Below are 13,276 nucleotides of genomic sequence, written 5' to 3'. Positions count from 1 at the left end.
TTCTGGATCACTATCATTATTGAGATACTTGAATAGAACAGAGCAATCATTAAAGGAGACCTATTATGCTCATTTCCAGCTCTATATTTTTATTCTGGGACTCCACTAGAGTAGCTTTGCATGATTCACAGTTCAAATATTTATTTATCTTACACTGGCCCTTTATGCAGCCCCTCAATTCAGCCTCTGTCTCTAACAGGCAGTCTTAGCTCCTTTCTCTTGAAGGCCCCCCTCCCGATGAGCCCACTCTGTTCTGATTGGCCAGCTTTCCGGAAGCCTGTTGAGTGCCAGTCATATCAGATCTGTGTTAAGTTACTGCCGATGCAAACCCACCATTTCCTGCTTTACTGCTTCATATTAAGAGCTTTTAAAATACTAAATAACGTGAGACTTCTATTGTGAAGAATTTACAGGAAATTAAACATGTTCCTCACCAAATTAGTAGAACCTTTTTAGTAGTGCTAAAAAATGGTCGACACGACGAGATTTGGAGATATTTGGAAGTCTTTGTTCAGCGGATCAGTTAGAAATAATGCAGGAAGGAATAGTACAAGCAGAAATAGCCACAGTGATGATGATGTTTGATGAAGAGCTGCAGACAACCAGCACCAGCACACTTCCAACACTTAAACTACTTTTTTTACTTTACTCTGCTGTGTAATGGAAAAACACTCACAGCGTGCCAGCTCGACTTGAGTCATGGCTCAGCGTGACTACCCCTAAAACAATGAAAAAATGCCATAATGTTAGCGGAGTGGAGTAGTGAACTTGCACACTGTGCATGGAGCAGATGACCATATAAAGAAATCTGTCATGAGTTGACCTGAAAGTAGAAAAAATGTTGGAAACGTTCAGAGCAGTCTGAAGCCGGTGCTTTTTGCTCACATTACTTCTACATAAGTTTACCTCATTATTTGACACTTTGGCACGTTTAATATGAACATCCAACATTGTAACATTATATATATCTATATATATATATATATATATATATATATATATATATATATATATATATATGACTGATAATAAGAAAAAGAATAATAGGTCCCCTTTAATGTTTAGTAACACCTGTGCTTTTCCTACTATGACATTTCAAAATGTCTGCTGTGAAAGAGGCCTGTTACAAAACCAAAATAAAAAGATGAGAAGAAAACTGTGTACGTCCAATTAAAATGCTATTTGGCAAACAAAAAACCCTGGAATACACAATGTGCCACTATGAAAATGAAGTCCTATGACCTTCACTAGGAGAACAGTAACTTACTGGTGTCCCCTGTATCCCTTTGGGTCCTTCATCTCCAGGTCGACCCTGTGAGAAACAACAAAACCTCCACTTTAGTGACTTGATTAGGAAAAAATGGGAGAAAGTTTCCCAGTGAATTCATTAGTCCTTTCAGACTGGATCTCAGAATTTAATATAGTGTTTTTGTAGCTGAATCTGATGTACAGCTTTTAATTGTGTCTGATCGGATTTCTCCAAAACCCCTTAGATCGTCCAATAAGAAGCTTCAGTGAGTGTGACACTAATGCTGAAGCTAGTTTAAAAAGTTCAAAGCTGGCATATTGTTTTCCTGTTGTTTTCTTCATGTGCATTACATTGGTGTTCATTTTCTCCTTTTCCACAATGGATAGCTTAAAATTTGTAATATGGGCTTGGCATGTCTTTTAGAGCTGCAACATTTTATACTCATTTCTGACATTTTACAGGAAAAAATGATTAAATGACTAATCAAGGAATAATAATAAAAATCATGGTTAGTTGCAGCCCCAATGTTTTTGTTCCAATGTCTTTTCTCTGAGCATTATTAGAAAGAAAAGAAGATATGAATATTAGCTGTGAATGATAGCTTGTAAATGTGTGTATGATATACATTATGTTTCTGCTATTTTTACAAACTGAATATCCTTATGGACAATAATTGATACTGTGTAATAATCACAATTGTATCATTAAAACAAACACCGGCATTACAGTTTAGGTCCATCAACAATATGTGGGGGAAGCTAAATAATTTGTTCTCTCTGATTTAGGGTTTCAGTTTCTCTCACCTGAGGTCCCCGGGGTCCCTTCTCTCCGGGAGGACCTGGCAGACCCTGAAAAAGAAAAACAGACAAGGCAAGTCAGAACATGCTAATTGCACCCACAACTCACACTTCTGTCTCATGTGAGGACTGTTTTGAGAATAGAGTATGGAAATTATATGTATTTTTTAAACTTTTGCAGCAAAGTGTAGAACCTTGCTCAGCTTGTCCATTTGTCCCTTTTGATGACAAGATCATTGTCTACCATGATGAGTGTGGCTTTCAGTTAATTCAGTGATGTGGACACAAAAGCATTCAGTTTACCATTGTATTTAGTGTTCATGCCAGTAGCTGATGAATCTACCGTCTTAGCACAGTATGACTTCACTCTATGACAGATTGATAGATTTCACCACAGCAGTGGGCAACCATGTGAGAGAGCACAGAGTGTGTCCAGTGACACTGCAGGGACTGTGGAAAAGAAGTGAACTTCAGAAAACCCACTTACATGACTGACACTAACTCTTTCCATGCAAGAGGGACTGTCTTATTCCCAAGTCTAACCAACCGGAAAAAAGGAGAATTGATTTATAGGGCACAGAAACAGAAGAAAAGCCATCAGTCCTGACAAGGTAAATTATTTTAGAAATAATTATTGAATAATTATTATAATCATAGAAATAACAACAGAAAGGTGTATAGCTTCATTAAAGTTTCTGCTTTTTCTATCTGTTTTTCTATCTCTCTATAAGCTTGCAAAGAGGTTTGTATGTGTGTACCTGCCTGCTCACACTCAGGTGTATACAGGTGTACGTTTATGGACTTTTATAACTGTGTTAGAGAAGCAATAGTCTGCATCAGACTCCCTTACTTCTCCTGCATTCAAAAGCCTTCTCACCTCATAAGCCAAAATCTGCAACTGCAAAGTAATCCAGTAAGCATTGATTATGTGATTTGCAGGCCAGTCACATGTCAATGTGTCTACTTTAGATGAAACTTGCAAATTTAGTGGCAAAGTTAACTTTTATGTAACCTCTTGCCATTGTATTTTGTCCTTGTTTCCATGGTATTTCCCTTTTTTGCACACTGTCTCTGTATATGGTGTGTCTTTGCAGTTTGTTCTATGGTTTCATTTAAATTCCTGTAAACTATGCTGACCTCAATAAAGATCCTGATGTCAACAGCAATATTTCTGCTTCAAAGACTGTACAGTGAACTGTTTCATTGAGGATTTGACCTAGAGCGCAGTCTGGATATTAGGGGACAGGCTAGAAGTTATTTGCCCTCTATCAGCTAGACGTGCCATCTCACTTTGCCATAATATTTGCCACCAGTGCCCCCTACAAATTCAATCACTGTGACCTGTTTGCCTCCATAAACTGGCAGTCCCTGCACACCAGCTGCACACTTCACTGGTTTATCTATCAATCCCTCCTTGGTGTGACCCCATCATAGCTGCTCTTAATCAAATCCTCTGTACAATACTCAGTGCACCTCCTATACTCTTAGCACTTCTCAGAGGTTGATAGATAAGAAATAAAAAAACAAAATAAACTACACTTACTGCAGGTCCTGGCTTGCCAACTGGCCCGGATAAGCCTCTTAAACCTGGCTCACCCTGGCGCAGAAGAGAAAGAAGAGATTACTTGTGATTGTTTGTCAGCTAATGTGATGTGAGAGATTTCAACAGTAAATCTAAAAAGTCTGTACTTTAACAAAAGTTGTTAGAGATACGTGAGAGAAAGATGACCTTACCCTTTCTCCTGTGAAACCCGGAGGACCACGCATGCCCACAGTCCCCTGGATACCCTGATGGTAATAGCAACAACAGACAGAAGAATGTAATTAATCATCATTTAATGTCAGGTCAGGTTCATCCAGCACAACACAGCCGTAGCCAGAAAATTGCAGGGATGGCCCATTATTAGCTTGTGCAGTATTCTGAAAAAGAAAGCAACATTTTTTAGTGTCCATATATGTGACAGTTTATAGACCATACAGACTATGGGTAGGCTTTTCAATACTTACATTAATTGGAGTTTTGAGTATTAAAAAATACAGTTTCTTGCTTTCTTGCAGGGAGTTCAATAAGAAGACTTTTGTTTGTACTTTATGAAGCTAGGACCAGCAGGCGGTTAGCTTAGCTTGGCATAAAGACAAGAAACAGGTGGAAACAGCTAACCCTAGCTAGTTCCAGCACATAACACTCTGTAAACCACAAATTGTCAATTTTACACTTTGGTTTTCTATGAATTAAACAAACAAGATAGAACATGTAAATTTATGAGATTTTCTTTTCCTTTGGACAGAGCTAGGATAGCTTCCTCCTGCTTCAAGTCTTTATGCTAGTTAAGCTAAAAGCCTGCTAATAGCTTCAAATTTAGCACTGAGATCGAGTGGTATTTTAATTTAGTCTGGGCAATAAAGTGAACAGTCAGTCTGATTGAAATTATTTTTTTAAAATACCATTGTAGGGTAAATACTAATAACTTGTAATAACTTTTTTATTAAGTAGAAGGACTGTGGTGCATCAGCTCATCTACATTTATTCCTCTGCACTTTCTAGAGGAATTTTCTGAGCTGTGAATTATCTCATTGTAAAGTCCAATGGATAATGTCCTTTTGAAGTGGGAAAAACACCAAATGGTGCATGGTGACATAAAATTCATGAGGAACATCAACTGAAACCAATCTGCTCCTTGTAGAAAACCTTGCTGTATTACAATGAAAACTATGAGCCTTAAATCCATACAGTCACAACCACTGAATCATTATTACATCTTATTCGGTCTGATTTCTTCTGAAAAAAACCCTCTTGTTTATATATATATGCATCATATATGACAGTTTCATTCCACAGTACTTTCTAACGAAACAAACAAAACTACCAAAAGACCATGCAGTTTAGTTACTGTAGCCATCCTGTTGCACCTGTATCTCAATAAAAAACTTGAAGCTTAAAAACTGAATTACTTCAACTCACATTAACATAATAATGATTTATGCTATGAACTGATTAACGTAATTAACATAGTCACATAATAGAGTCACTGTGTCCTACTGCTTGAGGGCAATAATGATCATCTCACTGCACATTAAAGTTACTGAAAAAAACTGAATTTAACAGTATTTATTAATTACTTGCATAAAAGTTTAATTTAATATGTCAAATCAATGTCTCTCTGATTTTCTGTTTAGCTGCACACATCAGTGTTCTACACATTGATAATTTTGTCAAGGATTAAACAAATTTTTAAAAAAAAAACTAAAAAAAAAACTTAAATGTGTAATGATATACTGTTCATGTAGTGTATGCATTTGTATATGCTGTGAAACGGTAGTACAGGTGCATTCCTTGCATCTGCCCTGCTGAAGAATCACTTACATACAGGCCTACTGGGCCCTGAGGTCCCTCCATGCCTGGCTTCCCTGTAAAACCCTGAAAAAAAACACACACACACACACAAACAATGAACACTTGCTCCTTCAAAGGGCTAATCAAATGGCAAGGTCCACTAAGATCTACATAACATACAATGACCATATACGCTTATACAACAAATATTTGTGTGTTGATGTGAAGGAGGTCATGATTGCTCTCTGCCTGCAGAGTCACCTTGTCTCCTTGGAGTCCTGGTGAGCCTGGAGGTCCTGTCTTCCCTGGTGGCCCCTGTCGGATAAAAAAAAACTCTATCACCAAAGGGCCAAAGTACCAATCAATACCACTGTCCAAACACCATGAACCTTAATGCAACATTGGCGGTGAAAATAAGGATGTTGCTGATCAAGCATGTGATACATTTAAATTAATCTGCTTGTTTGTTGTCTGAGCAGGAGTTAGAGACAAAGATCAATATCACAGTGTTTTTAGTTTAGCATAGCACAAACACTCAAGCAGGGGGAAACTGCTATCTTATCCAGCCTAAATCTATAGCTGTATTTACAGATTGTACGCTGTATGTATGCTAAACGTGTAGAAAATAAAAATGAACAGCATCTCAAAAGTCTTGACACAACAGCCAAGTTTTTGTCTCCATCAAACGTCCTACCTGCCTTGACTCTGAAACACCCAGTTTCATAGTTACAGTTCATAGTAAAGTTCCTTTGTCTTCCAAACTATACAGCAACATAATTACAATGAAACATACCAGAGACCCTGGTGGGCCATCTGCTCCTCTGTCACCAGCAATTCCTTGAAAACCCTGGAAAAGTAGCAGAGGACAGCATATAATATATAAAATATCAAGTAAGTGAAAGGGGAAAGAGTGGGATGAGAGAAAACATGGAGAATTGCAAAGCTGACCAAAAATATAAAAGTGCAAATGTGAAATAAACTGTCATTTATTTCTTGCAATTAACAGACATGCACTGAGCTGTTAAATTGTTGGTTTAAATTAGTTCATTCAGTATTTTACTAATAGTTGCTTAATCTGCCATTTAATTGTGTTTTGGCCATTTCATTTGATGGGATTTTATGAGGCTACTCCCTAAAAGTCATTATGGATAATATATTGGTGATTAAGAGTTTAATTTAAGACTCGATGGGCTACATTTGTCTGTAATAACTTAAGCAATTAATAATGTAATTGCAATGCAATTAATGATCACTGTAAATTTTGGAATTACAAAACTCAGCAGAAGTACATCTGGAGTTTTTAAAATAGTAAATCCATTTTTCTCATGAGATTAAGAGTTTTAACACACACACACACACACACACACACACACACACACACACACACACACACACACACACACACACACACAAATATTAGTCTGTGGGCAAGGCATTACTGTATATCTGGGGCTGTTTTTCATGGTTTGGGCTCTTGGTTCCATTAAGGGGACACCCAACATAAGTGCCTAATCTTACTAATGCTCTTGTGGCTGAAAGTTGAGCGAATTCCAAAAACGCTGATATAGTAGTAGATGAACGCCTATGATTTTGGAATCATAATATACAGTACTGGTCAAAAGTTTGGACACACTTTCTCATTCAAGTGAACGGGAAGGTGTAACCAAACTTTTGACTGGTACTACAGGTGCAATGTTAAGGTGTCCACATACTTTTGGCCACATAGTGTGTCTATACGACATATAGTATGTGTAAGCATTTGTGATACATACACACAGGCACTTACATGAATTCTGATCAGTCCCAGCCACTCCTAAAAGTCTACACACCTGATATCTTTAACTGGCTGGTAGCAGATTCTGATCTGTCCTGATGTTTTTTTTTTATTTTTTTGGCAGTGTTTGTTGTCTTTGCCTGCTCATAAACCTATAAACTCCTCCATCATTTAATCCTGGGCTGTCTTGTAAAAAGTGTAACGTGTTTTTATTCAGTTGAACCCTGCAGGTTTTGGCATAGAGCCAAAAAAGGTGATCTGGAGGGATGATGCCATAAACTGAATAATGAGGTCATTCTGAGGCTAACAGTCTTACCTTCGGTCCTTTACTGCCCGCACTGCCAGCTGCGCCCAACGGACCCTGAAACAGAGACAGGGAAAATGCCAACAATGTAATTTTTCCCAGCAGCAGAGGTCATTCAGAGTGCAAATAGTAAATATCATCACTTTCAACAATTAATGCATGAACTAAACACATGAATTTCTATCATATCAAACCATTTAATCTTGAATTCAGTTTCTTAATCGATGTCTTTAAGTCTTTAAAATTTGTTACAAAATAAAATAAATGATTACATTCATTATCGATTAATCTGTGGATTATTTTTCTGATTGAATTAGTAATCATTTAGTCAATAAAATGTCACAAAATTGCCAAATATAGGTTCATACATCAATATGTACTCCAAAGTTACGTACTCCAATACTATAGAAAATATAGAAAAGCAGCAAATTTCACACAAAGCTGGAATCTCAAAATGTTCATTTTTCCTTGACAAATGGCTTAAATGATCGATATCACTATCAAAATTACAACCACGGATAAACTGATGAATCATCTGTTTTTTCAGCACTACCCCAGTTCAACAAAAATAAGGTTTCACACTAAAAACAGAAACATGGTAACATTGACTATGTAGATTTAAAAGTTCAGCAATTCACACTGTGTAAATATTGGATTATACATGGTGATGAATAAAGGAAATAGAGATAAACATCATGTTACTGTAGAGCTGAAAATGTACAACAGCTCACTACAGTGTTACTGTACAAAGACTGCCTCCTGCTGTCTACACCAACAATTACTACACAAGAGAAACCTCCACTCAACTAGGGAGTCAGTTTTGACATTTTTAGGGCATTTCCATCTTAGCAGTGTTCTAGTATATCACCCCTTAAAATTTATACCCAACAGCCACATCATCTTGTATTCAGAGAAGCATTGTTTTTCTTTAAAGAAGTCAAGTGATGTGATGATGTACGGTGCAGTGTCTCTTCCCTCTATATTCATATAAAGATTTAGCCCCCTACCCTCTAAAATACAAGATTGGGACTAAACCAAGATGGGTCATAAAATATGTGTGAAATCAGTTTATGTAATTATTTTTTTTTAAATATAACAGAATAGTAGAAGACACACAGATACACACAGCATTTACAGGTCATGAGATTGAAATATGATAGAGAATGGGAACCTGTGTACCAGGCTTTCCTTCTGCTCCCTCTGATCCAGGTGGCCCCGGCAAACCCTGGGAGGAATCAACCAAACACACACACACACACGCAAACTGTTCATCCTATAGAAGTGTAAGCCATCAAATCCACTGACTGTGCCTACAAAAAAAGCTTAATTCGGATTTTAAAAAATGGAAATAAAATCCAATATTAGGGATATATATGTTAAGATTATGACCTCATACAGTTTTTTTAAGAAACCGCATTTTGAATATTTGACCGGAGCCATACCGATGGACCCGGTTGGCCGGCGTGGCCCCTCTGTCCAGTCCGACCCTGGAGAAAAGTAAAGAGAGAGGAAGAGATCAACACCAAAAAAACTAATTTTGGAATACAAAGCAACTTACACAGCAGGTAACAGAAGCCAGACAATTTGTCAGGGAAATTAAATGGTCCATCTGTGCAGATAATTACCAAAAACAGCTTGTTTCTGTATGTTAGCTCTAATTTGGCAAATTTATGAATGTTTTTTTCCTCTTTTTTATTTCAAGGACAGCCACAGTACCCTCATAGATTTGTTTCCTTTTTTTGAGCTCATGATTTTTGCCGGCAGTACCACGAACTCAAAAATAAATTACAAGCAGTAGTGTTGTACCTTGTTCCCTCTGGGTCCTGGTTTGCCGTTGCGTCCATCTGGTCCCCTGTTCCCCTTCAAGGAAGTTCAGATATTAGTGACTGAATATAAATGTCCACAATGAAACCATCTTCATTCGTGTTTACTGTGTTCATTTCTGTATTGCTTTCTTGTTCTTAAAATTAGTGAAATTATGCAGAAATTAGAAAGTAGAAATGACACATGATACAGGTATAATTGCCCTTGTGTCACAGAGTTGATGCTGATTACTAAACTTCATCATATACATCTTTACAGAAGTCAAAAAAGGTGACACTTGATGTAATACCCATATTAATTTCAGTTTAGACTAAAAGATGGCAGGTGATCTGGAATCTCTCAGAAATGATCACACAATTGAAAGAATGTCGACACATCATCCACATATTGCTAAAAACAGTTTAGACAAATCCCAGGAGTCATTAGTGAAACTGTAAATAGTGGATTAATAGTTGGGTTTTTAAATGTTTTAATCAAGAGTTTACTTTGTGTCTGACAGATATACAGACAAAATATAATTCATCCTGTCATTGCCTTTTTAACAAATAAGTAAACACTTGCAAACAGAAGGCTGAGAGTGACGCCAGCTGAGACGAGTGATTCCAATTAAAACTTGTACTTCACAGTGACGTATTCACTTTTACTTGCATGCTACAGGAAAAGGCTTTATTCATCTTCTGTTTTTTATTATTTAAATATTCCTCTGGATTACTGACCAGTGTAGATACCGTTAACAGCATGTTAAACCTAAAACAACTGATTTTTTTCACCATTTCTGGGCAGAGGAAACACGCTGTAAACACCACACTGACATGTTATCACCTTTTAAGTGATATGGAGAGCTGTTAAACAGCTGGCTATTTACACATCTAGCAGACACATTAAAATGACATTAGCATTCATTTGGGGTTGTGTGCTGAAAGATGCTATAAAGCTCTGTAGAGGGGAACTGCAGAGTTGGTTGATAATTCTCTGTGGGTACGTCAGTATGAGGGACCCCTTTCACATTAAACACAGTAATTTAATCCATTGTTATTATAAAAATATGGATTATAGCTGCTTTAAATTCATGTTATTGCAGTCAAAGCTGTGCAATCACTTCACAAAATTTGACTGTTAAATTTTCATGCAGGAGGCCATTGAAAGCTCTAATGTTACACAGTGAAGTGTGACGTTTGGATCAACATATGAAGTCATCTGACATTTCTTGGTTTTCAGACGCACAAATCATCACTGACCTTTAACCCGCTGCTGCCCTGTTTTCCCTGAGGGCCAGTTTCTCCATTTGTGCCCTGAATGAAGAAATATAAAATCAGTCAAGCTTATCTCGCTTTTCACCTCCCCCAGGCTGCCTCAGGTTATACAATATCATGCTGCAGGAAAATGTCAACATAAAGAAGTAATGTAATGTTGTAAAGGGTTGAGAAGTTTATTTTGTGTTTTGCTTGTGTAAATCAACTTGTTATAATAATCTTTAATAGGACAATGCATCTTTCAAGAATTTTTTCTTTAAAAAAAATCACATTTTCTTAAACCAATGGTGTATTTTTTTGAACTTGTTTTCTAATTTCTTTAATTTATAATTTTAAGCTTGACTTTCCTGCTGAAACAAAACACCCACTGACTTTATTCTTGACCTTTGAAATAGTAGTTTAACACAACAAACACTCCATGTCTGCTAACTAGCTTGCAAGGAAAGTGCAAGGAAGTGCTTTTGTCAAAACACATCCATTGTATACAGCTACTAATGTAGATTCTGATTAGTGTTATAAAGACAGAATATGGTTAATAGCAGTGCTGTACTCTGTACCTCAGTGCCTTTGGGGCCAGGCTGGCCGTTGGTCCCTGGGAAACCTGGGAAGCCGGTGGGGCCCCTCTCTCCCTGAGGACCTGTAATACCTGCTGCCCCCTGAACACCCTGAGATAAAAAAAGAGAGACTTATCTCACTAAGAAAAGGCACAGAGACCTTTCAGAATGATCCATGAGATGTTAAAGGAGGGTTGATATTCTGGGAAATATGCTTATTGACTTTGTTGGAGTTTTGTTGTCACTGTGAGGTTGTGAGACTCCAGGAAATAACTGCATCCGACCAAGAAATAGTTGCACATAACCCTTGTAAACTCTGACATGTATTTTTACACTTTGGTTTTTGTACAGATTAAAACAAACAAGATATATTGTGTTAATTAATGAGCTTTACAGCTGCTTGTACTGCAGGCAGATTTTGTTACCTTTGGACAGAGCCAGGCTAACTGTTTCCCCCTGTTTCCAGTCTTTGTGCTAAGCTATGCTAACTGGCTGCTGGTTGTAGCCTCATATTTAACGGATGGACATGAGAGTGGTATCAATCTTGTCATCTAACTCTAAACAAGAAAGCAGATAATCGTACTTCCCAAAATGTTAAACTATTCCTATAAGTAGCTCTATAACATTGCATTAATCTCTTTGATCAGTGTTATTAAACAGGAAATCGTAGGTTCCTACTTTGTCGCCTTTAGGTCCTGGATCTCCCTTGTCCCCATCTGGCCCCCTGTTACCCTGTAAAGAAGAAAATGGTCAAAGGAATGTTTACTGTGGCTTTTAATTTTTGCAATATCTATCATCAGCACCCACCGTTACTCCAGAAAAACCCATAGGACCCTGGCTTCCTGGTGGACCCTGTAAATAAAGCCAAAAAGTACAATGTATTGTTTAAAACTGCCACTGTAACAATGATAATAAAGATGGAAATTATTTTGCAGGGCATCAACTTGTTCTTTGTTGTAACTACAAGTTACAAAAAATAACTTCATATTATTGAGACAGATGATGTTTGTCAATGAATACATCTGTTGCAAACAGTTACGCTTCAGTGAAGCCCAGCAGCAGATAATGAATTGTAAATAAGGAACAGTGAATTCAGTGTCTCACAGAGTCACTATCACCAGTAGATGGCACTGTAAGGCAGCAGCACGCTGTCTCTCAGCAGCATGCCTGTATAGGTCAATGTGAAAATATATTTTACAGCTTTTCATTGTGAACTGTGAGATACAGCTGCTGTGGTGACAAAAGTTACAGGACCTGTTAAAAAATCCCTGAAACTGAATCCAACATCATGTTCTGCTTTTAACGCTTTTCCATACATCCAGTCAGCTCATACATAGTGTGTACCTGCATGTGTGTAACTGCAATGTAATGATGTAATACCCTGGAGAATATGTTCAAGTGCAATTTACCATTGGCCCGTCAAAGCCAGGATCCCCCCGGACACCCATGGGCCCCACAGGCCCCTGATATGAAAAGAAAAAGAAACAACACAGAAGGGAAAACAATGATAAGATACTGTATATTTTGTTTTTAGAAGGTCAGACTTCAGATGATGAACATATCGACCCTTATCTGTAGAATTAACAATTGATACAACTTGCCTTTAATCAGTGGTTCTCAGACTTCAGAAGCAGAAGGAAATGTCAACCCCCCGTCATGTCTCCATGTGAACCAATTTAATTTACAACATTGGGACGATTGTCAGGTTTTAGACGTAAAAGTGATTCTTCTTGAATCTAGATAACCTTGCAGCATCTTTAACATAAATAATACACAATAAATATACACTACCAGTTTTTATACCATCTCTTTGATTCACAACTGAAATAAACTGGCTTAAAATGATAAACCAGGACACTTCAAACCAGAGGTTCTTGGCTTTAAAGGGTGAGATGGGACCTGAGCAACAGAGAGGTTCAGATTTATCTCTTAAGTTACAGCTGTCTGAAATGACCAGCCAGGTCTTTTTTATAAACCTCAACAATAAGTGTAGATAAAATAGTAAACTGATACTGACACTGGTGAAAGATAAGTAGTAAGTAGTATGAAATATAAACTATAATGCACATATTAAATACATGTTTTAAATGCAAAACTGTATAGTTGAGCTGACTTATATGAACTTATGGTTAAGAGTAACAGGTGCTGTATACCAAGGGTGGACTGTGGCTGCCCTTTTAAAAAATG

The 13,276-nt window shown here is 37.3% G+C and overlaps 1 protein-coding gene across 3 annotated transcripts in view; it reads right to left on the bottom strand.

Moving 5' to 3' along the window:
• si:ch211-196i2.1 (collagen alpha-1(I) chain) overlaps nt 1–13,276 on the bottom strand; it is a 121,700-nt gene that overhangs the window by 25,158 nt on the left and 83,266 nt on the right. For all 3 annotated transcript variants that reach the window (XM_042395117.1, XM_042395118.1, XM_042395119.1), the window contains 16 exons: nt 12,499–12,552; nt 11,897–11,941; nt 11,768–11,821; nt 11,093–11,200; nt 10,521–10,574; nt 9,265–9,318; nt 8,901–8,945; nt 8,630–8,683; nt 7,471–7,515; nt 6,174–6,227; nt 5,642–5,695; nt 5,411–5,464; nt 3,781–3,834; nt 3,590–3,643; nt 2,053–2,097; nt 1,268–1,312 (listed from right to left, as the gene is read on the bottom strand). In XM_042395117.1, the coding sequence (XP_042251051.1) occupies nt 1,268–1,312; nt 2,053–2,097; nt 3,590–3,643; nt 3,781–3,834; nt 5,411–5,464; nt 5,642–5,695; nt 6,174–6,227; nt 7,471–7,515; nt 8,630–8,683; nt 8,901–8,945; nt 9,265–9,318; nt 10,521–10,574; nt 11,093–11,200; nt 11,768–11,821; nt 11,897–11,941; nt 12,499–12,552 (873 nt within the window). The remainder of the gene's footprint in view (nt 1–1,267; nt 1,313–2,052; nt 2,098–3,589; nt 3,644–3,780; nt 3,835–5,410; nt 5,465–5,641; nt 5,696–6,173; nt 6,228–7,470; nt 7,516–8,629; nt 8,684–8,900; nt 8,946–9,264; nt 9,319–10,520; nt 10,575–11,092; nt 11,201–11,767; nt 11,822–11,896; nt 11,942–12,498; nt 12,553–13,276) is intronic.

Source organism: Thunnus maccoyii, chromosome 19 (assembly GCF_910596095.1).
Source record: "Thunnus maccoyii chromosome 19, fThuMac1.1, whole genome shotgun sequence".
Lineage (NCBI taxonomy): Eukaryota > Metazoa > Chordata > Actinopteri > Scombriformes > Scombridae > Thunnus > Thunnus maccoyii.
This window is presented reverse-complemented; position numbering and strand designations above follow the sequence as displayed.